The 24812-nt window shown below is 37.2% G+C and overlaps 2 protein-coding genes across 2 annotated transcripts; both read left to right on the forward strand.

Moving 5' to 3' along the window:
* The first annotated feature begins 682 nt into the window (after positions 1–682).
* LOC125228028 (allantoinase-like) lies at positions 683–6235 on the forward strand. Its single transcript, XM_048132469.1, has 5 exons — positions 683–738; positions 4159–4237; positions 4536–4665; positions 4993–5198; positions 5635–6235. Exons 1-5 carry the CDS (start codon positions 683–685, stop codon positions 5761–5763), a joined length of 600 nt encoding a protein of 199 aa, XP_047988426.1. The 3' UTR covers positions 5764–6235.
* A 93-nt stretch (positions 6236–6328) lies between these two features.
* Positions 6329–19892, forward strand: LOC125228041 (allantoinase-like). Its single transcript, XM_048132487.1, has 11 exons — positions 6329–6435; positions 6702–6895; positions 13681–13832; positions 13959–14073; positions 14531–14677; positions 14766–14814; positions 16228–16321; positions 18424–18637; positions 18863–18992; positions 19241–19446; positions 19632–19892. Exons 1-11 carry the CDS (start codon positions 6393–6395, stop codon positions 19758–19760), a joined length of 1473 nt encoding a protein of 490 aa, XP_047988444.1. The 5' UTR covers positions 6329–6392; the 3' UTR covers positions 19761–19892.
* The last annotated feature ends 4920 nt before the right edge of the window (positions 19893–24812 follow it).

A 24812-nucleotide genomic window follows, 5' to 3' on the forward strand; every position in this document is an offset into this window, starting at 1 on the left:
CTTTACTTTACCACCGGCTTGGGATCCAGTAGTACATCTGATAATGGAACAAGCACGACGAAGGCTGTGAGGCATTTGTGTTGTATGGTGTTGGACATTTGCAGTTTGTTTCTTTGTCAATTTTGTGTAGATTAATTGGTTAATTATTTTTTAACAGAGTAATGGTAAAATTTTTTGAATATTGTATAACTGGCTTTATTAATAGTGTGTGAACCTACCTTAGAAATCTATATTATTTGTGGTCATGGTTCGTTAATATTTCTTGTAAGTGGGTAGCTTTTGCACATTTTAATTTTTCCTCAGTCACCCGCTGACCACGAACGCTGTAAAGAGTTCGAAACGTCGGGATGTATTTTAAATTCATTATACGCGATTTAATCCGTTTCCATAGTTTTATTTCATAATTAGGATCTGTTAAAATTTAAAAAATTACAAAATCTACAGGTAAGTAATATGCGAGGGTGTATCGGAAAAAGCGCTATCGTAAAAGTCTTCGTTTAATTTGACAGAAGTTAGAATACCTATTTCTCGGAAATTTTGATAGGTTTCATTTGGTTTCATATTGACATAATTTTTAAGAAAAAATAAACCGCCGAGAGAGTTGAGAAGTTCCCTCAATTTCTCATGTATCCGTCCGATTATAAGAAATTGAGCTTGACAAAATTTTACTTGAAAACTCAATATGCTTAACAAACATAACAAAGAGAAGAAAGCTCCTAACATGAGCCATGCTGAGGAGTTCCGTTCTGATTATCATCAGCAGTTCCACTTCATCAAATGCTAAATTTGTAATGTACTGTCGGCTGCAAAAGTGCATGGAAAAATTATGGATGAATTCATGATAAATTCTCTGAGCTCAATCAAAAATCAGCTGAGAGTACGTCCTTGTCCATTACATGTCACGGTTCAGAATGAAAATGCATGCTGTTCTTATAAAAATACCAAAGTCAACGGTTTCACTGCACCAAATGTCACTGTTCTGGCCGTAAACGTATGCTGTTCTTATAAAAACACAAACATTACTATATGTATGCCTCTAAGATTTGAGGAGTTTCCTCGATTTCTCCAGGATCCCATCATCAGAACTGGGTTTGGATGAAAATGGGACCAACTGTATGTATGTATATACATTCAATCAAAAAAAATTCAAAATCGGTCCATCAATGAGGGAGATATCGAATAACAAACAGTAAAAATAACCAGACGAATTGAGAACCCCCTTCCTTGAGATTTGAGGCGGCGGTTAAAAAAAACAACTTAGATGTGGGAGACAGCCTAATATCATAATGCCTGAATTGCCTGTTATCACCAATGCTCTACGTAGTTTATTTATAATATAACACTAGATATTAGGTTTGTCCATCTTTTGTTATCTCTTGATGTTATATAGTAAATGTTACCAGTAATTTACTTTTTTGATGTCGTTGACTGATTGCCTTATTAATATTATTAATTAGGTACCATTAGTTGCCTAGTACCAAATTGTACATATAGAAATTAAATTGTAAAATATGTTGTATTACGATTCGAGTAATTTCATTGCAGATATCTGGGATAAATACGTAATAAATATGTCTTACCTAAGCATGCTGATAAGTATCCGAGGGAAATGTTCTTCACTGTTATCGAACTTATCGGTAAATCAAATGGTACTCAAGATTTTTTTGTTAAGATACTCTATTGTCGCTGATAATACCGACTGCATAATGATACTAAAATAAACGTAAACATGTTTCCTATCAGGCGGGCCGTATGCTAGTTTACCACGTGAACGGTATGGGTACGTGAAATAGATGTAGCCAAACGCTCACGATAATATTTGTATCTCTATCGCTCTAGCGTATAGACTGCATTTCTGTCGGCGTCTGGCGTCGGCTAAACTAAAATCCATAATCCTACGGACCAAATTGACAAGTAAGTGTGAACAAATGTTGCCACAGTTTGGCCAGTGTCGTTCTTATCGATATTAAAATTGTTATTACACCGTAGATTTAAGGTGCACCCAGACGATACAATCAAATTGGCAATTTGATATTTTAATCAATATACCAACTTTTTTTGTGATTTCGACAGATCGAAAGGTCTGTAGATCCCTAATTAGATATAAAATGTTAATTTCAAACCAGCAATAATGTAAATGAAATTTATATATTTATTATGATAGTTTATTGAATCTTTACAAATGAATTATTACAATAATTATTGTGTTACAGCCGAAAGATGAAAAGATTGTGTAAATCACATAATAAAAACCGAGGACAAAATGTTACAACTCGACCATTTAGTGTACAATGTCTCGGATCGTTTTATTATAAATGTAACTGATGATGATGATGATGATGAAGATGACGAAATAACGGAGCTTGGAAATGAATAATATTTTATAATAAAGACTACTCATTGTCGGACAACATATTTTTTTTACTTACTGGTTCGGATACCTTTTTATGCTATAAAACTAGTGGGTAAAAACGCATTTTATCCATCCACTACCTCGAAAACCGAACAAACCAAAATGTTTACCTTGTATTTAAAAGTAACATTCGTATTTTTTTGATTAAAACTAGTCTGTTATTTGTAGTTTACAACTTGTCGATATATTGTTATCGACATATACCCTTCACTATTTTTATTTCACTGTTCCTGGTTTAACATTTATTCATATGTCAGTCATTATTCTAAGTGATTGTAAACTTTGAAATTGTGTCTCTATTTGATTGTGCGGGGACAATATCGTCGTACAGTTGAACTTAGACCTATGGTGGAATTGCTTTACTGTCAGTTGTGGGGTTATTTTAGTGTTCTATTTATAGTGTAGTGTTACATTTAAATTGATGTGTATAGTGAAGTTTTCTGTGCTTTGTTTCATGAGTGCCGTTAAGCAATACAAAGACTGGGTCGATGTATGGCTGGTGCTTGGAGATAAGTCTGTGTTTGGTTTTGTAGGAAGTAATTCTTGCAAAACTAAGCTTAGATTATAGCACGTAAAGGAAACTTCACTCGTTTGTTTAGTTGGTTAGTAAAATTAAATTTAGTAATTTTCTATGGGGTTATTTTCTGAAAGTTATAAGCCAGATCATTGTTTGTGACAGACTGTTGTCCGGCTAGGCGCTTCTTCCCTTACGGTGTCAAATAAGAGGCGTTTAGGGGTCTTTTTGTTCCAAGTGGAGGGCTTGGACGCTTTTATTTACTTACAAAAGCGTATTTTCTCACCGGTCTCAAAGAGTCCAACTGTTAGATGGAAGTGAGGACTTTCACGATTGACGAAAGACATTAGGAGTAATCCTTGCTCACTGAAGTCGGCAGTATTTGAGGCTGGGGTCCTATATATATATATATTTATTTACTCGGTGCTCTAGTCCATGCTGGCGATTTCGGTTGTGATCGATCCACATCTAAGTAAAGTTGATCGCAGCTGGGTCTCTCATGTGGCTGGTACTGGTGTGTCCTAGAATACTGGATATATACACGGATAGGGCGATCTACTCTCTGCTACCCTAGCCCGCGGGCAAGAGCAGAGGGGGGGATAAGAACACAAGCCTATAGGTTGCCTATCTCAGCTTCGCTGGCTGAACTGTACAGCTTATGGTAGGGATACACTTGTGCATATTTTGAACACAAGATCTATGGTAAGTGACGGTCTGTGTTTCAGATATGTTAGAGTAGGGAAAACGATAGGAATAGGGTAAAGTCACACACTATTTCTATGAAAGTAGAGTTTTTTTATGATTGGTCTTGGAATATAATTGGTCAACGTGTATTGTGGAGAAATAATTTAACCACTACTATTTATATGGTTTAAATGGACTTTAAATGTGGTGTTTACTATCTTAAAATATGTGGTAAAACTGGTAATTTATAAAATCTCTTATTACTTAATTTATTTGAGTGAAATTAATAATTGTGGTAGCAATTTCTGATTTTTCATGTAGCATCGAGCCAGTGAGTGTTGCTAACTAGTTTTTCAAGGTAAATTCTATCAAGTTGGGTAGGGAAACAAACTATTCTTTGGAATAAAAGCATAGGTTTGTTATAGGGCCCAGTGGCATGCGAGCGCCGTCCACTGATGACAAGTCAAAAGCTTCAAGGAGTTACTAGACTTACTTACTTCGTTCTCAGTGGTAGCAACTACTCGGAGCCTTGATGATACATTAGAAGGATCGAGAAGTTATGGTATGTGCCTCCCAAAAGGACAGAGTTCAAGTGCGCACCGCCCATTAGGAACAACACTAACAAGGTAACGAACTATCTCTTATATTTTTATTAGCCTTCAAATCCTAAAGTGGACCCTACGTGAATTTTAGTAATTAGATATGTTTCTGATTTATTCGTTTCGTATCGGAGCAGGGCTAATAATTAAAGTTCGAATAGGGCAGATATACCATATAATAAAATGATTTTCTCCCTCTATGGGAATAGCAAAAGTCAAACAAAAGAGCAAGGCTCGTTGGTTTCCCAGGCGAAGCAGATAGATGTAGGTGTAAGGTAGAAGACTCAATAGAGACTGTTTCTAATGTTATATTTGTTTCTTTCAGGCAACGTTGTGGGAGTACATTAGACAAGGAAGACTGGATTTAGTGACGTCCGACCACTCACCAAGTGTTGCTGAACTTAAAGAAACAGACTTCTTGAAAGCCTGGGGTGGAATAGCTTCTTTGCAATTTGGTAGGTACACTATGGTACCTATGTTTCAAATTATAAAATTTTGTTTAGTCTTATGATATGATAATTAACATCAAGTTAGTATCAATAAACTTGTAAATAGGTACATTACCACCAAACAAACCAACAACATTTTGATTTGACACCAATTAAAGTCCATGTAGGTATACCTAGTATAGACGGCAAAGCAAAATATACATTTTTCTCCTGTTGCGAAGGAATAATCTACAATACAATAAGTGATGTAAAAGAGTCTGATGTAGTCTGTACAGAATACAGATAAATTCGATATTAAAGTACCTACCGTAAAGTAAAATAATCCAATTACAGACCTCTCATTGTTCTGGACGGAGGCATCCGCGCGGGGCCTCGGGCTGTCAGCGGCCTCCCGCTACCTGTCGGCGGGCCCCGCGCGCCTCGCCGGCCTCGACCACCGCAAGGGAGCCCTGCAGCGCGGCCTCGACGCAGACCTCGTCTTCTTCGACCCGAATGCCGCCTTCATCGTCACGCCTGAGATCATCCGCTATAAAAATAAGGTATGTACGAGTATATTTACTTTGTTCTTAATTTCACGCAACTGGCGGTATGGCATTGAAATATATTATCCGTCTACGAGGAAAACTGAAGATAATTTATTTTCTGCAATTACCGACAAAATGAAACACAATATGCTATTTTATTGTGCTATGCTAATGAGTTTTAGTAACGCTCAGAACGATTTATCTGTTAATGATTTTTGTAGGTAGGTCATGAAATGAGCGTTCCCTAAATACCATTTTAGAAAATATTTACCTATACAAACGAATGGCTGGCGCTAGTAAAGTAAACCTATAGGAACTCTCTACTATATCTGTCTAAACGTCTACTCTATGTACTGAGATGGTAGGTGTACGTAGAGTGAAGTTAGAAACTTATCTGTAGTATCTTACTTTACATGTTTTATTTAATTAGGCAAATTCTCTTTTTTTACAGATCAGCCCATATATGAACAGAGTCTTGCGAGGAAAAGTGATGCAAACTTATGTAAGGGGTCAACTCGTGTACGCCGGCGACCAACTTGTGGGGGTACCGAAAGGGAAATTATTGCTAAATGATTTGTAAACCCTTGACACAAATTAATTGCGTTAAAAATATTGTTAACTTAAATTATGATTATGACAGCAAATTTATATTTCCTCCATATGGGTCGTTAAAAGAGGCATCAAGCGACATCTTAGGGCCACTTGCACCAACGATAATGGAGGGTTAACCCACCATTTTATATGGAATTTGACAGTTGACAGCTCACTAACCCTGAGTTAAGTGGTTGATGCAAGTGGGCCTTACTGTTTTAACTGTCTAGTTGTCTACACATCGTAAACGGCTACGACGAGTTCTACAGACCTCATTCTGAAATTCACCAATAACGATGGGCCCGCCTCTACGAGATTAATGGACAAAGAAGAAAACTCTGCAAGCGATGTAATATAATAAATATGTTCATGTAAATAAAGAATAAGTACCTATTTGTATACATAACGATAGTAACATGGAATAAATTTGAACAAGTTTAATACATTTCATAATCTTTTCTTTATAATCCCGCATTTACACATTTGATCACCACGTGTTGCTATGAGTTTAGTGACACACGTGACACAATTGATCAATATAATTGTCTGCAGTTTGCATCTTATCAGTTTCGAGAAAGGCGTAGCATCGTGACAACGTCTCAATACGAATAATTAGTAATGAAGAAGATTTTTTATTTCACAGTGCCAATTGCATTGTTAGGTAAGTGTTTAACTTAATTTTCCATAGAATCTACCTTGTTAGCCTGAACGTCTCATCCAGCAGAAAGTACGAACCTTTACATATGTGCATATAACTTTTACGTTTATAAGAATAAATACAAACACGCCGACAAATTTAGGTTTCGATCCCTCTTCTCGTAAAAGCTAGGTTTTCCTGCTTTCTGTCGGATGGGACATTACATCAATACTAAATAAAACAACACACAACAAACAAGGCACATAATAAAAGGAATCATTGCACTGTAGGTACAATATTATGTCGGGAAATAAACTTGTTTCCCCGGAAGCAAAGCAAGCAGTTGTTCCTGAGCCGGCGAGTGGTGACGGAGGCGGCAGAGTTCGATGGCGGAGTGCTGGTCAATGAGGCGGGAATCATAGAGGGCGTACTCACGAGGGCATCCGTAAATTCGCTCCTTTCCGAATTTGGTACCAGTTATGAGGTGAGCGGTGCACTTCAGTAAGATGAATAATTTAAACTTAAAAACTAATAACGAGTAATTCTTAAATTTAAGTAAAAATTCAAACATCACTTAATAATTAAATATGTAACAATAAATTAAGATTATATTATGATACAATGTGGCCGCCTGTAGTCTGCCTCTATTTATAATGATTTGTTTTGTCTCCACTGTATCTTTTTTGTATTTTTTGCTGAGGTGTACCAATAAAGAGTAAGTCTATCTATCTATCTAATGTGGGTTCTTACAAATTTAATCCGTAAAAAAATGGAAAAAATCACACCTCTGCGGGCCGATTTTTGAGTCTCACGCGTTCGAATTCAGAAAATTGTCACTGAAAATAATAAGCAAGTCACCGTTTTCAACCGGTATTTTAGTGACAAAATCCCGTATGCGAGATTCATAAATCGCCCTCCTGGTCTGGTAGGGCTTACACTTGCGAAGTTGTGACCTGAAGATCACCGGTCCAATCGCTCTGACAAACTGAGCCACGAGACCTAGCAGATGTGTGTTAATTTTCCATGCCTGAAACGCTTTATGGAGGCGTATATCTACTAGCCTGTAAAGATTAATCTAACTGGCCCAAGAGTCTCATTACCGTCTCCGAAGGTTGGTAGGTACTTGTATGTATTAAAACGAGATTTCATATAATCACTCCAAAATAACAAAATATATGAAAGAAAATCTATACCTATACATGAATATCCAAGTGTCCTGACTGACTGACAGATTCATCACCGCACAGCCGAAACTACAAACGTTACAAAGTTAAAATTTGCACAATAAGTAAGTGTACGAGAGAAAAGAAAAAAAAAATCACAAAAATCCAATTTAGAAAAATTCCACCCCAGATCCAATTTCATACTTAGTTAGGAACTTGAAACTTGGTGAAAAGGTAATAAATAGGAATGGAAGAATAGTTAAGTATTTCAGCATTTTTGGACATTTTTCCCCTAAGGGGCTAAAAAGGGATGAACGTTTGTAACACAAACAAGTTTTATTTTAAGCTACAAACGAAATCTTCGAATACTTAATTGTATTGAAAATATCAGCGTTTTTGGAAATTCATCTCCTAAGAGTGTTAAAAAGGGGATGAAAGTTCGTAGGTATGTGAATCCATCCACCCATATCAAATAAACGAAGTCGTGGGCAACAGCTAGTAAATAAAACGTATTAGGTATAGTTTTTTCATTTTATGTTATTTCAGTTAAAACTATCAGATTAAAATTATAATTCGCTATGTTTGCGAAAAATCAGCCAAAATAAAATGACTGTTTATTAGGTATTACCTCATGAACGGTAATAAAAGAAAACACACTTATATAATGATAACTTGATGATAACCCAGTTTATCTGAACATAATCCTAAGATAAATTATTTAATCTATTTATCACGTTTATCAGAGGAAAAAGCCTAATTTTAATGCTGTTTGTCAAGTCATTAGATAATATTTAATGAGTTAATTATGTTGTAACTTTTTATGGTTCAGTAGACAAAATCATATAAACAGTCAGTTTAATTATTATATTGGCACAGCCTTCAATGGTTTAAATAAAATTTTGAATAAATAATTTTTAAGAAAAAAAAACCGTCGCCTTTCGGGTTCTAGTGAAAGCTACTTACGAATGTTGGATTATGTAGAAATGTGTAGGTATTTTTAACCGTCGCCTCATATCTCAAGAAGGACGGTTATCAAGTCGTCTGTATGTTTTTTTTTTTATTTTTTATGTTTGTTCCTCGATATCTCCGTCGTTCCTGGACCGATTTTGAAAAATTTTTTTTTGATTGAATGTATATACATACAGATTGGTCCCATTTTTCTCAGAACCCAGTTCTGATGATGGGATCCTGGAGAAATCGAGGGAACTCCTCAAATCTGAAAGGCATACATATGGTGATTTTTGTGTTAATAAAGGAACAGCATGCATTTAGGTACGGAACAGTGACATTTGGTGCAGTGGAACTGCTGATGATGGCCAGAACGGAACTCTTCAAATCTGAACGGCACGCTTATAGTGACTTGGGTATTTTTATACGAACAGCATGAACTTTCGTACAGAACAGTGACATTTGGTGCAGTGGAATTTCTGATGATGGTCAGAACCGAACTCCTCAAATCTGAACGCCACGCTTATAGTGACTTTGGTATTTTTATAAGAACAGCATGCACTTTCGTCCAGAACAGTGACATTTGGTGCAGTGGAACTGCTGATGATGGCCAGAACCAAACTCCTCAAATCTGAACGGCACGCTTATAGTGACTTTGCCATTTTTATGAGAACAGCATGCACTTTCGTCCAGAACAGTGACATTTGGTGCAGTGGAATTTCTGATGATGGTCAGAACCGAACTCCTCAAATCTGAACGGCACGCTTATAGTGACTTTGGTATTTTTATAAGAACATCATGCACTTTCGTTCAGAACAGTGACATTTGGTGCAGTGGAACTGCTGATGATGGCCAGAACCAAACTCCTCAAATCTGAACGGCACGCTTATAGTGACTTTGCCATTTTTATAAGAACAGCATGCACTTTCATCCAGAACAGTGACATTTGGTGCAGTGGAATTGCTGATGATGGTCAGAACCGAACTCCTCAAATCTGAACGGCATACTTATAGTGACTTTGGTATTTTTATAAGAACAGCATGCACTTTCGTCCAGAACAGTGACATTTGGTGCAGTGGAACTGCTGATGATGGCCAGAACCAAACTCCTCAAACCTGAACGGCACACTCATAGTGACTTTGGTATTTTTGTAAGAAAAGCATGCATTTAAGTTCAGAACAGTGACATTTATTTAGTTATGTTTGTTAAGCATATGTTTTGAAGTCAAAGTTTGTCAAGCTTCGATTTCTTATAATATAATCGGATTCATGAGGAATTGAGGAAACTCCTCAAACCTTAACGTTATACGTATATTCATTTGTGTTTCCATCTAATAATTAAAGCATTAAAAGCAGTTTTAAAAAATACTTACACATTTCTACATAATCCAACATTCGCAAGTAGCTTTCACCAGAACCCGAAAGGCGACGGTTTTTTTTTTCTTAAAAATTATTATTATAAGAAATCGAAGCTTGACAAACTTTGACTTGAACACTCAATATTATGCTTAACAAACATAACTAAATAAATGTCACTGTTCTGAACTTAAATGCATGCTTTTCTTACAAAAATACTAAAGTCACTATGAGTGTGCCGTTCAGATTTGAGGAGTTCGGTTCTGACTATCATCAGCAGTTCCACTGCACCAAATGTCACTGTTCTGGACGTAAGTGCATGCTGTTCTTATAAAAATACCAAAGTCACTATAAGCGTGCCGTTCAGATTTGAGGAGTTCGATTCTGACCATCATCAGCAATTCCACTGTACGAAATGTCACTGTTCTAGACGTAAGCGCATGCTGTTCTTATAAAAATGGCAAAGTCACTATAAGCGTGCCGTTCAGAATTGAGGAGTTTGGTTCTGGCCATCATCAGCAGTTCCACTGCACCAAATGTCACTGTTCTGGACGAAAGTGCATGCTGTTCTTATAAAAATACCAAAGTCACTATAAGCGTGCCGTTCAGATTTGAGGAGTTCGGTTCTGACCATCATCAGCAATTCCACTGCACCAAATGTCACTATTCTGGACGAAAGTGCATGCTGTTCTGATAAAAATACCAAAGTCGCTATAAGCGTGCCGTTCAGATTTGAAGAGTTCCGTTCTGGCCATCATCAGCAGTTCCACTGCACCAAATGTCACTGTTCCGTACCTAAATGCATGCTGTTCCTTTAAAAACACAAAAATCACCATATGTATGCCTTTCAGATTTGAGGAGTTCCCTCGATTTCTCCAGGATCCCATCATCAAAACTGGGTTCTGAGAAAAATGGGACCAATCTGTATGCATATACATTCAATCAAAAAAAAATTTCAAAATCGGTCCAGTAACGACGGAGATATCGAGGAACAAACATAAAAGATTTTCAGATTTGAGGAGTTCCCTCGATTTCTCCAGGATCCCATCATCAAAACTGGGTTCTGAGAAAAATGGGACCAATCTGTATGCATATACATTCAATCAAAAAAAAAATTCAAAATTGGTCCAGTAACGACGGAGATATCGAGGAACAAACATAAAAAATAAAAATAAAAAAAAATAAAAAAAAACATACAGACGACTTGATAACCGTCCTTCTTGAGAGATGAGGCGACGGTTAAAAAACATACAGACGACTTGATAACCGTCCTTCTTGAGAGATGAGGCGACGGTTAAAAACCCTACGCAATGGACCGAGTTTTAAATAAATCTTTCAAAACAAAAAAAAACAAATCTAAATCGGCTTATCCGTTCGAAAGCTTCGATGCCACAGACAAACACACACAGACAGACAGACACGTCAAACTTATATATAACACCGCGTCGTTTTTGCGTCGGGGGTTAAAAAAACATATTTGAAGGACGCATGATGATTAGGTATACATTATTGTTTTTTTAGGGTTCCGTACCTCAAAAAGGAAAAACGGAACCCTTATAGGATCACTCGTGCGTCTGTCTGTCCGTCTGTCACAGCCAATTTTCTCCGAAAGTACTGAACCGATTAACTTGAAATTTGGCACGCATATGTAAACCTGTGACCCAAAGACGGACATGTAATTTAAATTGAGAAAATTTATTGGGTTGGTAAGAAAGTAATGAGCGATCGATTGAATTCCACATAAAATTTTTGAGAGAGTTCTAGAATCTTCTATGGTCGAAAGTATATAAAGGCGAGTCGCACAGTTTCTCGTCAGTCATTCACTAGCTGTCGCCGAGCTAATATAAGGAAGAAAATGGACGAATTAAAAGTGCATGTAAGGCATTGCTTGCTATATGAATTTCAGTCTGGCCATTCAGCCGCCGAAGCAGTGCGTAATATATGTCAGCGTGTTGCTCCTGAAGTTGTGTCTGAGGCCACGGCGAAACGATGGTTCCAGCGGTTTCGTAGTGGCGACTTTTCATTATCAGATCAACCTAAGTCTGGTCGACCGGTGAAGATTGATGTAGCCAAATTAAAAACCTTAATTGAAGGAGATCCGAGGCTAACGAGTCGTACTCTTGCTACCGAGTTAGGCTGCTCTCATGTCACCATAGAAACACATTTACACGAGTTGGGAAAAAACTACAAATACAGTGTTTGGATACCGCACGAGCTTGATAGAGATCAACTAAACCGCCGTGCCGATATCTGCATACAACTTCTGTCTTTTCGCCGCACATTCAACTGGTTGGACCATCTTATCACTGGAGATGAAAAATGGGTCTTATATATAAATCACACATGCAAACGTCAGTGGCTAGCTCCAAACGAAAAAGGAATAGAGGCACCAAAAACAGAGCCTCACCCGAAAAAAGTTATGCTGTCCGTTTGGTGGGATATTCATGGTATTATTCACTGGGAACTCCTACCAAGTGGAATGACTGTTACCGCATCAGTATACTGTAATCAGCTTGAAAATTTAAACCAAAAAATCAGTCAGAATCGTCCACAGCATGCTAAAGTTTTTTTCTTACACGACAATGCTCGCCCACACATTGCAAAAGTGACTCGGCTAAAGCTATTGGAGCTAGGTTGGAAAGTGATACCTCATCCACCGTACTCTCCAGACTTGGCACCTACGGATTACGCATTGTTCAGATCGCTAAGCAATGCCTTGAATGAAAAAAAGTTCGATGATCAAGCCCATCTACGACAGTACATAGCTGAGTTTTTTGAATCTAAACCTAAGAACTTCTTCGCCGATGCTATTCATTCTTTACCAGAACGATGGAGACAAGTAGTAGATAACGAAGGCCGTTATATTTTTGATAAATGATTAAAATAATAAATTAAATAAAAATTACAATATTGGTTATGATTCGCTCATTACTTTCTTACCAACCCAATAATTATAGGGGCCACTTTTGGGGAGTAAAAGTGAAAATTAAAATCAAAGTTTCTAGAACTATATTGTGTTACATATCAAATGAAAGAAGTTTTTATAAGTATTTCAAAAATATTTTTTTAATAATTTTTAGTAAGGTAATTTTCAAATTATTTAAGAAAATAGGCAAAAAATTACCATTCCCCCCGTGATGTCATAACCAGACTTTACCAATTTTTAGCGTTCCGTACCTAAAAGGTACAAAGGGAACGCTTATGGCGCCGCTCTGCCGTCTGTCTGTCTGTCTGTCCGTCTGTCACATTGCTAAATATCTCGAGAACTACTATGCTATCGATTTGAAATTTGGAATAGTTATGAACATTGTAACCCTATACAAATGAAAGGTATAATTTTTTTATTTTAAATATAGAAACAAACCCCCCCCTTATCTCCGAAGTTTACGGACGAAAAATTGGTTTTGTGCTAAATATTACAGGAAAAATAAAATCATGTCTGTATTTTGGAAACTTTTTTTTTTAATTAACAAATAACTTTTCATATTTTAAATTTCAATTTACCCACCTTTGCGGATGTACTTATATCGTTCTTGAAATGAAATAAAAACTGCCGAAATCGGTTAACATTATAAAGAATTATCCCTGAAAAACCAATATACTATGAAGGTCGCGCAAATTAGTTAGCGAATTCACCGAGAGATGGCGTTGTACACAATAATACTCATCAGTAGTACGTACTCACGTACAGTACACAGTCTTTAGAGTTATCTGAGAAACTTGAGATTTTAACTATTAAAAGTTTGTACGGAACCCTCAGTGGGCGAGTCTGACTCGCACTTGGCCGGTTTTATTTTACATAGGTAATAGACGGAGGAGATCTAGCGCTGATGGCAGGAGTGGTAGACTCGCATGTCCACGTGAACGAGCCAGGCCGGACCTCGTGGGAGGGCTACGTGACCGCCACGCAGGCCGCCGCGGCCGGCGGGGTCACCACCATCGTCGACATGCCATTGTGAGACTTCTTCTTCTGTATTAACTAGCTAAGTATTAAATTATATACCTACTTACAGAACCCTCCATTTTTTCCACTCTTGTACTTTCTGAACTTGTTTCAAAGAGGAGTTTTATTTTTTTACAGAAACTCAATACCACCCACCACTACACTGGATAACCTGAAAACTAAAACAAATATGGCAAAGGAAGAGGTTTATGTGGATGTTGGATTTTGGGGTGGAGTAATTCCTGGGAATGAAGTAATTTGATTTAAGTATTTATTATTTACCATAACCCTTTCTTTACACCCGAGCTGATACGATCGTGAGGTTATTAGCGGGTTGTTAACAAATAATTGTCAATTTTAACACGTCATTAAAATCCAAAATTAAATTAGCAAACCTCTTGGAAAGGGATAATAATATATATGATGTATGTGAGTATGTGATGTGTTGAGCACAGACAACTGTTCCTGAGTCATGGGTGTTTTCTATGTATAAAGTTATATGTAATGTAGGTACGTACAACACAAGCCTTCTTGCGCCTACCGTGGGAATCAGTCAATCTTTGTAAAATGTCCTATATATACTTAATAACCTTCTGAAAATGAGTAAAGAATTTAGGCATTATAAATGGTGCATGATATAGAACAACGCCATCTGTTTCAGATAGGCTATGACTTTGCTTCTATTTAATATTATTTTCGTCATCTTACAGATGGAGTTGCTTAACTTGATAAAGGCTGGCGTGGTGGGATTCAAGTGTTACTTGATAGACAGTGGCGTCTCCGAGTTTCCGAATATCACTCCTGATGAACTGGATAGTGTGTTCAGTGTTCTTAATGGCACCGGTACTGTGTTAGCGGTAAGAAGTAGTATGCAAACGGGTTGGATATAAAATGATGTTGGTAATTCAATATATAAAGTTACCTACTTAATTGTTTTGTTTTCAGTTCCATGCTGAAGTACAGCTGAATGGAACAACAGATTGCAGTGAATGCGGTAAAGTTCTATTCTATTATGTATTTTAAATATTATGTGATACATGGAAGAGCGTAACTTAGATGCTATACAAAATTAAATTGCTTTTCTAAAATAATTTAATTTGTGTGTTTTCAAGTAAGTACTTAAATACTACTATAATTAGTAGTAAGCTTGTAGTAAGTATTTAAGTACCTACTTGAAACACACAAATTCAATTATAAATTAGAAATAAAGTCATTAATACTTACCTATATGAAGAAAAATGTTACCTATAAGGCCTCCAATGTTTTGGTATGAAATCGATCCAGCCTTCAGCTAGCACGGCAGGTGCCTAAGCCGGGGCTACTGAAGTTCCCACAGCCCTGGGTGGCTAGCCGAATGGCACAATCGTCGTCTCGTCGGACTCGTCGGAGAAATGCCATTCGGCTACGGGGCCTGGCCCCGTAGCCGAATGGCATTTCTCCGACGCCAAACGAAAGCGATACGCCGCTGGCTCTGTCGCGCTAATACGCAAGCGCGATAGAGATAGATATCTACTAGCGCTTCGTTTCGTGAGCGTTTCGTGAGCGATTGTGCCATTCGGCTAGCCACCCTGGACACTGGAGGTCTTGGTAGTTTTTAACCGCCTTCCAAATCTCAAAGGAAGGGGTTATCAAGTCGTCTAGTATGTTTTTTTTTTAATGTTTGTTCCTCGATATCTCCGTCGTTACTAGACCGATTTTGAAAATTTTTTTTTGATTGAATGTATATGCATACAGATTGGTCCCATTTTTCTCAGAACCCAGTTCTGATGATGGGATCTTGGAGAAATCGAGGGAACTACTCAAATCTGAAAGGCATACATATGGTGATTTTTGTGTTTTTAAAGGAACAGCATGCATTTACGTACGGAACAGTGACATTTGGTGCAGTGGAACTCCTGATGATGGTCAGAATGGAACTCCTCAAATCTGAACGGCACACTTATAGTGACTTTGGTATTTTTATAAGAACAGCATGCACTTACATCCAGAACAGTGATATTTGGTGCAGTGGAATTGCTGATGATGGTCAGAATGGAACTCCTCAAATCTGAACGGCACACTTATAGTGACTTTGGTATTTTTATAAGAACAGCATGCACTTACGTCCAGAACAGTGACATTTGGTGCAGTGGAACTGCTGATGAAGAGTGAGCCGCCCCTGGTTAGAGTTCCGTTCTCATCTGTAAGTACTTCAGAATCATCCAGATTTCAAAATTGGTTCAGAAATGACGGAGATATCGAATAACAAACATTAAAAAATATACAGACGAATTGATAACATAATCCAACATTTGAAAGTATTTATCACCAGAACTCCAAAGGAAGGCGGTTTTTTTTTCTTAAAAATTATTCATTCACTTTTAGTCTAATATTGTTTTATGTGGTAATATTTTATTTGGGATTGCAGATCCTGACTTGTACAGCACGTACCTCGCGTCTCGTCCCGCTGAAATGGAAATAGATGCCGTTAAGCTGATCGCCAGTTTCATACCTAAGACCGAGTAGGTATCTACGATTAGGTACCTATTGCGTAAATACAAACAGTCTATATTCCGTGAATTACTTTCCGCACAGACCTAAAAAAAAAATTATGATAATATCAAAACCAGACGAAAATGTCAAGAAATTGTAAAATCTGAATCGGCGCCGCGTGAGCAAAATTGCATGGAGAAATTATGAATGTATTCATAGACCGGTCAAATCTTACACGAAAATCTGCTAAAAAAACAAAGTGTGATGTAAAGCTGCATTTTTGGTATATTATTTAGGGTCCTTGAAGGAATGTGAAACTATGTTTTGTAAGCAAAAAAAGTGTGTGCTTTTTTTTTAATTTGCAAAAAACTGCAAAAAAATCGGACTTTTTTTAGTTTTGTAGTGTCATTTAAAAACTAGACATTTTAGGCAATAAGTTGCTTCGCAAAGGTTAAAGAACATTAAATTTGAAATCATTTGAGCCTACTCGCAATGCCGTATCTCAAACAGTTTTTGAGATATGACACTTCAAAAAGGGTATTTTTTCCCCTCTTTATGAAAATTTTCGTTTTGCCAATATTTTGAGACAGATTTCAGCAAAACCTATCACGGTATTACATATTTTGCGAAATAAAGTTGTAGAAAATTTAATTAGCTTTCATTTAAGACCAAAAGATGGCCAGTTAGTCAAATAATCAAATTTATAACCTAAAAAAATAAGATTATAATAGCATAAATCTAGTATAACTAGATCAGAAATGAGTGGTGGAGGGTGATGGCCAAACGGGATAGTTTACGTGATATATATTTCAAGAGACGTAACAAAGAAGGCGTTATTATTATTTGGGGACTGTTCAACTATTACGTAAGCACTATAACAATAATAGGCATTATACGTAAGCACTATAATTATAGGGGGCGAGGAGGTGATTGCTCTGCTTATAGGGTTTTGGTGATGATTTAGAGCTTTCCTTACTTTCTTGCTGACAAGGGGAATTGCCATTGCGAGTAGACTCAAATGATTTCAAATTTATTGTACTTTTAACTTTGTAAAGCAACTTATTGCCTAAAATCTCCAGTTTTTAAATGACACTGCAAAATTTATTTTTAACAAGCAGAAACGTCTGCTAACGATTCTAAACATTTTTATATTAAAGGAAAAAAATGGAAAAAATGGAAATGGAATGGACGTGTGTACATAAGGAAAGGCATGGAAAGATTTGCGATGTCCGGCGTGGCTTCCGTAGCTCAATTGGTTAAGAGCCTTGCACGGATTGCAAATGATGCGGGTTCAAGTCCCGCCGGAAGCGTAAATTTTTCCATTTTTTCCTTTAATATAAAAATGTTTAGAATCGTTAGCAGACGTTTCTGCTTGTTAAAAATAAATTTAGTATGGGTTAGCACATTGTTACTGGTGAATTCTCAATATAACTTGAGACTCCAGTGCCGTTACAAGATGTAATAGTCTGTCGGTAGATGGCGCTAGACGTCACCCCAAGACACCCCCCCCGTACATAAGGAAAGGCATGGAAAGATTTGCGATGTCCGGCGTGGCTTCCGTAGCTCAATTGGTTAAGAGCCTTGCACGGATTGCAAATGATGCGGGTTCAAGTCCCGCCGGAAGCGTAAATTTTTCCATTTTTTCCTTTAATATAAAGACACTGCAAAATCTAAAAAAAGTCCGATTTTTTTGCAGTTTTTTGGAAATTAAAAAAAAAGCACACCCTTTTTTTTGCTTGCAAAACATAGTTTCACAGTCCTCCAAGGACCCTAAATAATATACCAAAAATGCAGCTTTACATCACACTTTGTTTTTTTATTTCTCTTTTTGACCAATCTATTAATACACTCGCCATGGACTTTTGCAGCCTACTTTACATAACTTAGCTGTAATTGGATGTACTTTTGCAAACAGGAACCAACCCACCGAATAATACCACCTAATTTTTAAACGACATTTTATTGTTTCCTGTTTACAAAAATACGTCAAATTGAAATAGGTATTCATTAAGTACTTACGTAGGTAAGTAAATTAATAAGCGCTAAGTGAAACAGGTTCTAGCATTTTCAGCAAACATGTTCAGAAATTTCCACACTTGTGTCACTCACAATTCATAATCAACTCCTACAGTGTCCACGTCCACGTGGTCCACGTGTCCGCGGAAGGCGTGGTCCCGGTCTTGGAAGAGGCGCGAGCGGCTCGCGAGGCGGCCGGCCACCGCGGCTGGCGCGCCGGCGTCACCGCCGAGACCTGCAACCACTACCTCACGCTCAACGCGGAGGACGTGCCTCCGGGACGGACCGAGTTCAAGTGCGCGCCGCCCATTAGGAATAATACTAACAAGGTACTACTGTGGGAATTTCAAAACCTTAATTTTACACTGACTTTTAAATTACCTACTACTTAAATAAGATTCACCTACGATTGTATGTGTTTTTGTATCAATAAAGTTTCCAGAAATATTGGTCACCTACGACGTTGTACTAGACGTATACATATGTACCTATATGGTACGAGTACCTAGTAAAATTTGTACAATTTTGTATTACGTGATTGTTTCTTGTTTTAGGAAAAACTCTGGGAGTATATTAAAGACAAAAGACTGGACCTAATTGCTTCCGACCATTCTCCGAGTGTTGCTGAATTAAAAGGAACAAATTTTATGACAGCCTGGGGCGGAGTAGCTTCCTTGCAGTTTGGTAAGTTTATAAAATGAACTAACCAATAAAATGTATAACAATAGTTCAATAACCTGACTATTTATTTACGGTTGAAGGTTGAAGAGACAGCAGGGGCGAGAGCTTTAGTTCATTATTGCTGCCTATATATTGACAACTGGGTACTAACATTTTGACGAGCTATTATTGCTATTGACGAATTACTATTCATTGAACCAAGTTAATTGGCATCAGATCATTTCAGGAGAATCTTAACTGTTGAATTCCAGATCTGCCATTATTCTGGACGGAGGCATCTGCGCGGGGTTTTGGTCTATCAACGGCATCCCACTACCTGTCGGCGGGTCCCGCGCGCCTCGCCGGCCTCGACAACCGCAAGGGGGCGCTCAAGCCTGGTCTCGACGCTGACCTCATCTTCTTCGATCCGAACGCCACATTCATCGTCATGCCTGAAATCATCCTTTACAAGAATAAAGTAGGTTCTTAATTTCATGCAACGCTTCACTTTAAAGATTTGGCATTGAAACTTATTGAATGTCGATTCGAACAAACAAATGCACATCAATGATATTTAAACCTAATTAGAATGTTTTGGACCTAGGTGTAAGTCACTAATCTAGGGACCTACAGATTTTATACAAGTATTACTTATTGTTTCAGATTAGCCCGTACATGAACAGGGTTCTACGAGGAGTAGTGAGACAAACTTATGTAAGGGGTCAGCTTGTGTACGCCAACGGTCAACTCGTAGGGGAACCGAAAGGAAACCTGCTGCTTAATGATTTGTAAAACCGTAATAAATAAATTTGACGAAACCTGCTTTGCTTATTAACCATTGTTAAATATTCAACAAAGTAATTATAAACCTTTTTTGTCCTACCACAAAAATGAAAAATAAATAAATGTACCTATATTAGCAAACTGTGTTTTTTTTTACGGTATTTCACTGGGAAGATATAAACGGACAAACAAGTTAGTCACCCGAAAAGGGCGCGAAATTGTAATTTTCTATGATAGAAATGGTACTGTAGCCGAAGCGACAAGATTCCACTTTTTGAACCACGAGCGTAGCGAGAGCGATTATTGGATGAATCTTTCGCTTGCTCGGTATCAATATTGGCACGTGAGGTTAAACAACGACTTTGCCCCCTTGTACCAAATAACTATTACCTCAGAACGTTACAACAATCAGAACGTCACAAATCGAGAAAATCGGTTTCCATACGATTTGTATGACAATAGTTATTTGTTTTACAAGGGGGCAAAGTTGTTGTTTAACCGCACGTGCCAATATTGAACCGCGAGCGTAGCGAGTGGTTCAAAAGTGGAATCTTGAGCGTTGCGAGGGTTTCAAGGCACGAAGGTTAAACAAACTTTGCCACCGAGTGAAACACAAAATTTTTCACCACACCAACACGAAGAAAATACTGAGTATAAAACATCAAACTAAATCAAATCCATCGATTTATTCAATATTTATGATTCAAAATCATCATTTATACGTAAATTTTATCAGCTAGCTTAAGACATCAAGTTAAAATTGTATGAAATTACATTGCACTCTTGTGAATAAAATGCAATTTTGCTATGTGTTTTCGAATAGCAAAGTAAGCCTTTACCTGTTGGTGTGGTAAAAAAATATTTTTCCCCCCACTAGCTCGGAAACACGTGTTTTGTCCTTCAATACCAGCGGGTAAAAACGCATTTTATCCACTAGTGGGTAAAGTAATTTGACCTTGAATAAAGTCAAATTAACTGCTTTAAAATTGATAAAAGTAGGTGAATCTAGTAATAAAGATGATTTACCACCTGTGGAACTACTGGAAGCAGTGATAAACGCATTTTTTGCGTTGTAGTTTCCTCGCTATAGTGAGGGGAAAAGTTTTGTGTTACACTCGGGTGCAAATGTATTTTACTTCTCGTGTGTTAAAAAACTCGCAAGTTCAGGATTCTATTCTCGAACCACGAGCGAACACTTGCTCGTTTTTCAATTCCATACTCGGCGTTAAAATACAACTTTGCCCCCTTGTATAACAAATAACTATTATTATACTGTGCTATAGCACATAAAGGATGTGGACCCTTTAAACATGGAACGCCACATATTTATGGCGGGATCTTTAATTAAGTTTGATGTAATCATTCATCAAGCAGTCACAAGAATAACTATTTCAACACGGACTTATTTGCCATAATTTTTAAGAAAAAAAAACCGCCGCCTTTGGGGTTCTGGTGAAAGCTACTTGCGATTGTTAGATTATGTAGAAATGTGCAGATATTTTTTAAAACTGCTTTTAATACTTTAATTATTTTATGGCAACACAAATGAATATACGTATACCGTTAAGGTTTGAGGAGTTTCCTCAACAATTCCTCATAAATCCGATTATAAGAAATCGAAGCTTGACAAAATTTTACTTGAAAACTCAATATTCTTAACAAACATAAATAAATCTGACCATCATCAGCAGTTCCACTGCACCAAATGTCACTGTTCTGAACGTAAGTGCATGCTGTTCCTATAAAAATACCAAAGTCACTATAAGTGTGCCGTTCAGATTTGAGGAGTTCGGTTCTGACCATCATCGATCAGCAGATCCACTGCACCAAATGTCACTGTTCTGGACGTAAGTGCATGCTGTTCCTATAAAAATACCAAAGTCACTATAAGTGTGCCGTTCAGATTTGAGGAGTTCGGTTCTGACCATCATCAGCAGTTCCACTGCACCAAATGTCACTGTTCTGGACGTAAGTGCATGCTGTTCCTATAAAAATACCAAAGTCACTATAAGTGTGCCGTTCAGATTTGAGGAGTTCGGTTCTGACCATCATCGATCAGCAGATCCACTGCACCAAATGTCACTGTTCTGGACGTAAGTGCATGCAGCAGGGTTAGCATATGATTGCAGCGAGAGTATGTCGCCGCGAGATAGACTACCCGTACTTCTGTAATTGATACGTTAGAAGACGTGTGATCTATCTCGCGGCGACATACTCTCGCGGCAATCATGTGCTAGGCCTACTGTTCTTATAAAAATACCAAAGTCACTATAAGTGTGCCATTCAGATTAGAGGAGTTCCATTCTGGCCATCATCAGCAGTTCCACTGCACCAAATGTCACTGTTCCGTACGTAAATGCTTGCTGTTCTTTAAAAACACAAAAATCACCATATATTCGTGGTGTTTGAACAGTGCCTAAACCAGATCGATATAAACAGTGTATGATAGTCAAATTCGACATCAAAGTCGGAGTTAGAGTAAGCACCATGCCACATTCTCTAAATGACCGCCATACACAGATCCTGAACTTTATATTTTTAAAATAACAGTGGCTAGACTATGTCCAGATATTCTGCTTTGTGGATCATGTGTCGTTGAGGTTCGCACTGTACAATTTTTTTTCACAATCGTATCGTCTTTTACGCACTTTGTGAATTTTCTAGTAGCATTTGTCCGGAATCGTAATTGGTACTCGGGAGGATTAAGTCAATACAGTCTAAACCATATGCTTTACGTCGAGTTTCTAGGACAAAATGTGTACCTTATTATGTGCCTTATTAAGCCCATGTCTTGTTATAAGAAAAAAAAAATAATAGCAAATAAATACGGCTACTCAAAGTTGTCTTCATACTTAACGATACAGTCTTTATGTGTGCCTTTCAGATTTGAGGAGTTCCCTCGATTTCTCCAGGATCCCATCATCAGAACTGAGTTCTGAGGAAAATGGGACCAATCTGTATGCATATACATTCAATAAAAAAAAATTCAAAATCGGTCCAGTAACGACGGAGATATCGTGGAACAAACATAAAAAAAAATATACAGACGAATTGAAAATCTTGGTTGGAAGGTTAAAAAAGATGATAATAATTATGTGTTTTATAGACCTCACCGTGATTATAATTCTTAACAATTTGCTTATTGTTATAAAATCTAAATTTTATGGAAATATATTTGTTCCAACAGTAATAATTCTGATAGCCTAATGATTAAAAGCGGTCGAAGCCGTTGCACAAACGTTAGCGCGTTCTATTCTGCATACTGGCGCCATCTATTAGTGCACAGCGTAACCAGTATTCTAGGCGTAATTTTAGGGTTCCGTAGTCAACTAGGAACCCTTATAGTTTCGCCATGTCTGTCTGTCCGTCCGTCCGTCCGTCCGTCCGTCCGTCCGTCCGTCCGTCCGTCCGCGGATAATCTCAGTAACCGTTAGCACTAGACAGCTAAAATTTGGTACCAATATGTATATCAATCTCGCCAACAAAGTTCAAAAATAAAAAATGGAAAAAAATGTTTTATTGGGGTACCCCCCCTACATGTAAAGTGGGGGCCGAATTTTTTTTTATTCCAACCCCAACGTATGATATATTTTTGGATAGGTATTTAAAAATGAATAAGGGTTTACTAAGATCGTTTTTTGATAATATAAATATTTTCGGAAATAATCGCTCCTAAAGGAAAAAAAATGCGTCCCCCCCCTCTAACTTTTGAACCATATGTTTAAAAAATATGAAAAAAATCACAAATGTAGAACTTTATAAAGACTTTCTAGGAAAATTGTTTTGAACTTGATAGGTTCAGTAGTTTTTGAGAAAAATACGGAAAACTACGGAACCCTACACTGAGCGTGGCCCGACACGCTCTTGGCCGGTTTTTTACTTTTCATTTTTATTTATTTTGAACTTCACTATCAGTCTCATAAAAATAACTATAACAATGCATGTGCTCAAAAAGTGCGTTTACAATGCATGTGCTCGAAAAGTACGTTTTTTACGAAGCAAAATCGTGCAGCAAGTAGTAGGTACTTTTAAAGTAGTACTTTTCCACACTAGTTCTTTTTACTTTAAATTTTGAACTTCACTATCACTCCCATAAAAATAGCTATAACAATGTATGTGCTCGAAAAGTGCGTTTTCTATAAAACAAAATCATGCGGAAAGTAGTACTTTTCCGCACTAGTGTTTTTTACATTCCAATTTTATTTAAATTTTGAACGCCACCATCCGTCCCAGAAAAATCGTTCGGAAAGTTGTACATTTTCGCACTAGGGTTTTTTACTTTTTTTTTTTTAATTATGAACTTCGCTATCAGTCCCGTAAAACTAGCTATTATTATGTATGTGCTCGGAAAGTGCGATTTCTATATAGCAACATTGTGCGGAAAGTAGTACTTTTCCGCACTAGCGCTTTTTACTTTTCAAATGTTTTTAAATTTTGAACTTCACTATACGTCCCAAAAATTGTGTGGAAAGTAGTACTTTTTCAAACTAGTGCTTTTTACTTTAATTTTTTTTTTATTATGAACTTCGCTATGAGTCTCATAAAAATAGCTATTATAATGTATGTGTGCTCGAGAAGTGCGTTTCCTATGAAACAAAATCGTGCGGAAAGTAATACTTTTCCACACTAGTGCTTTTTACTTTTCTTTTTTTTTACATTTTGAACTTCACTATCCGTCCCCGGAAAATCGCGCGGAAAGTAGTACTTTTCTGCACTAGTGTTTTTTACTTTTAATTTTGAACTTCACTATCAGTCCCATAAAAATAGCTATTACAAAAGTGCGTTTTCTATAAAGTAAGATCGTGCGGAAAGTAGAGTACTTTTCGGCACTGGTACTTTTTACTTTTAATTTTTTATTTTATTTTGGACTTCACTATCAGTCCCATAAAAATAGCTATTACAATGTATGTGCTCGAAAAGTGCGTATTCTATGAAGCAAAATTGTGCGGATAGTAGTACCTACTTATCCGCACTAGTCACTAGTGCTTTTTACTTTTAATTTTTTTTTAATTTTGAACTTCACTGTCTATCCCAGAAAAATCGTGCGGAAAGTAGTACTTT

The sequence above is a fragment of the Leguminivora glycinivorella genome, chromosome 7 (genome assembly GCF_023078275.1).
Source record: "Leguminivora glycinivorella isolate SPB_JAAS2020 chromosome 7, LegGlyc_1.1, whole genome shotgun sequence".
In the NCBI taxonomy this organism is placed as follows: Eukaryota; Metazoa; Arthropoda; class Insecta; order Lepidoptera; family Tortricidae; genus Leguminivora; species Leguminivora glycinivorella.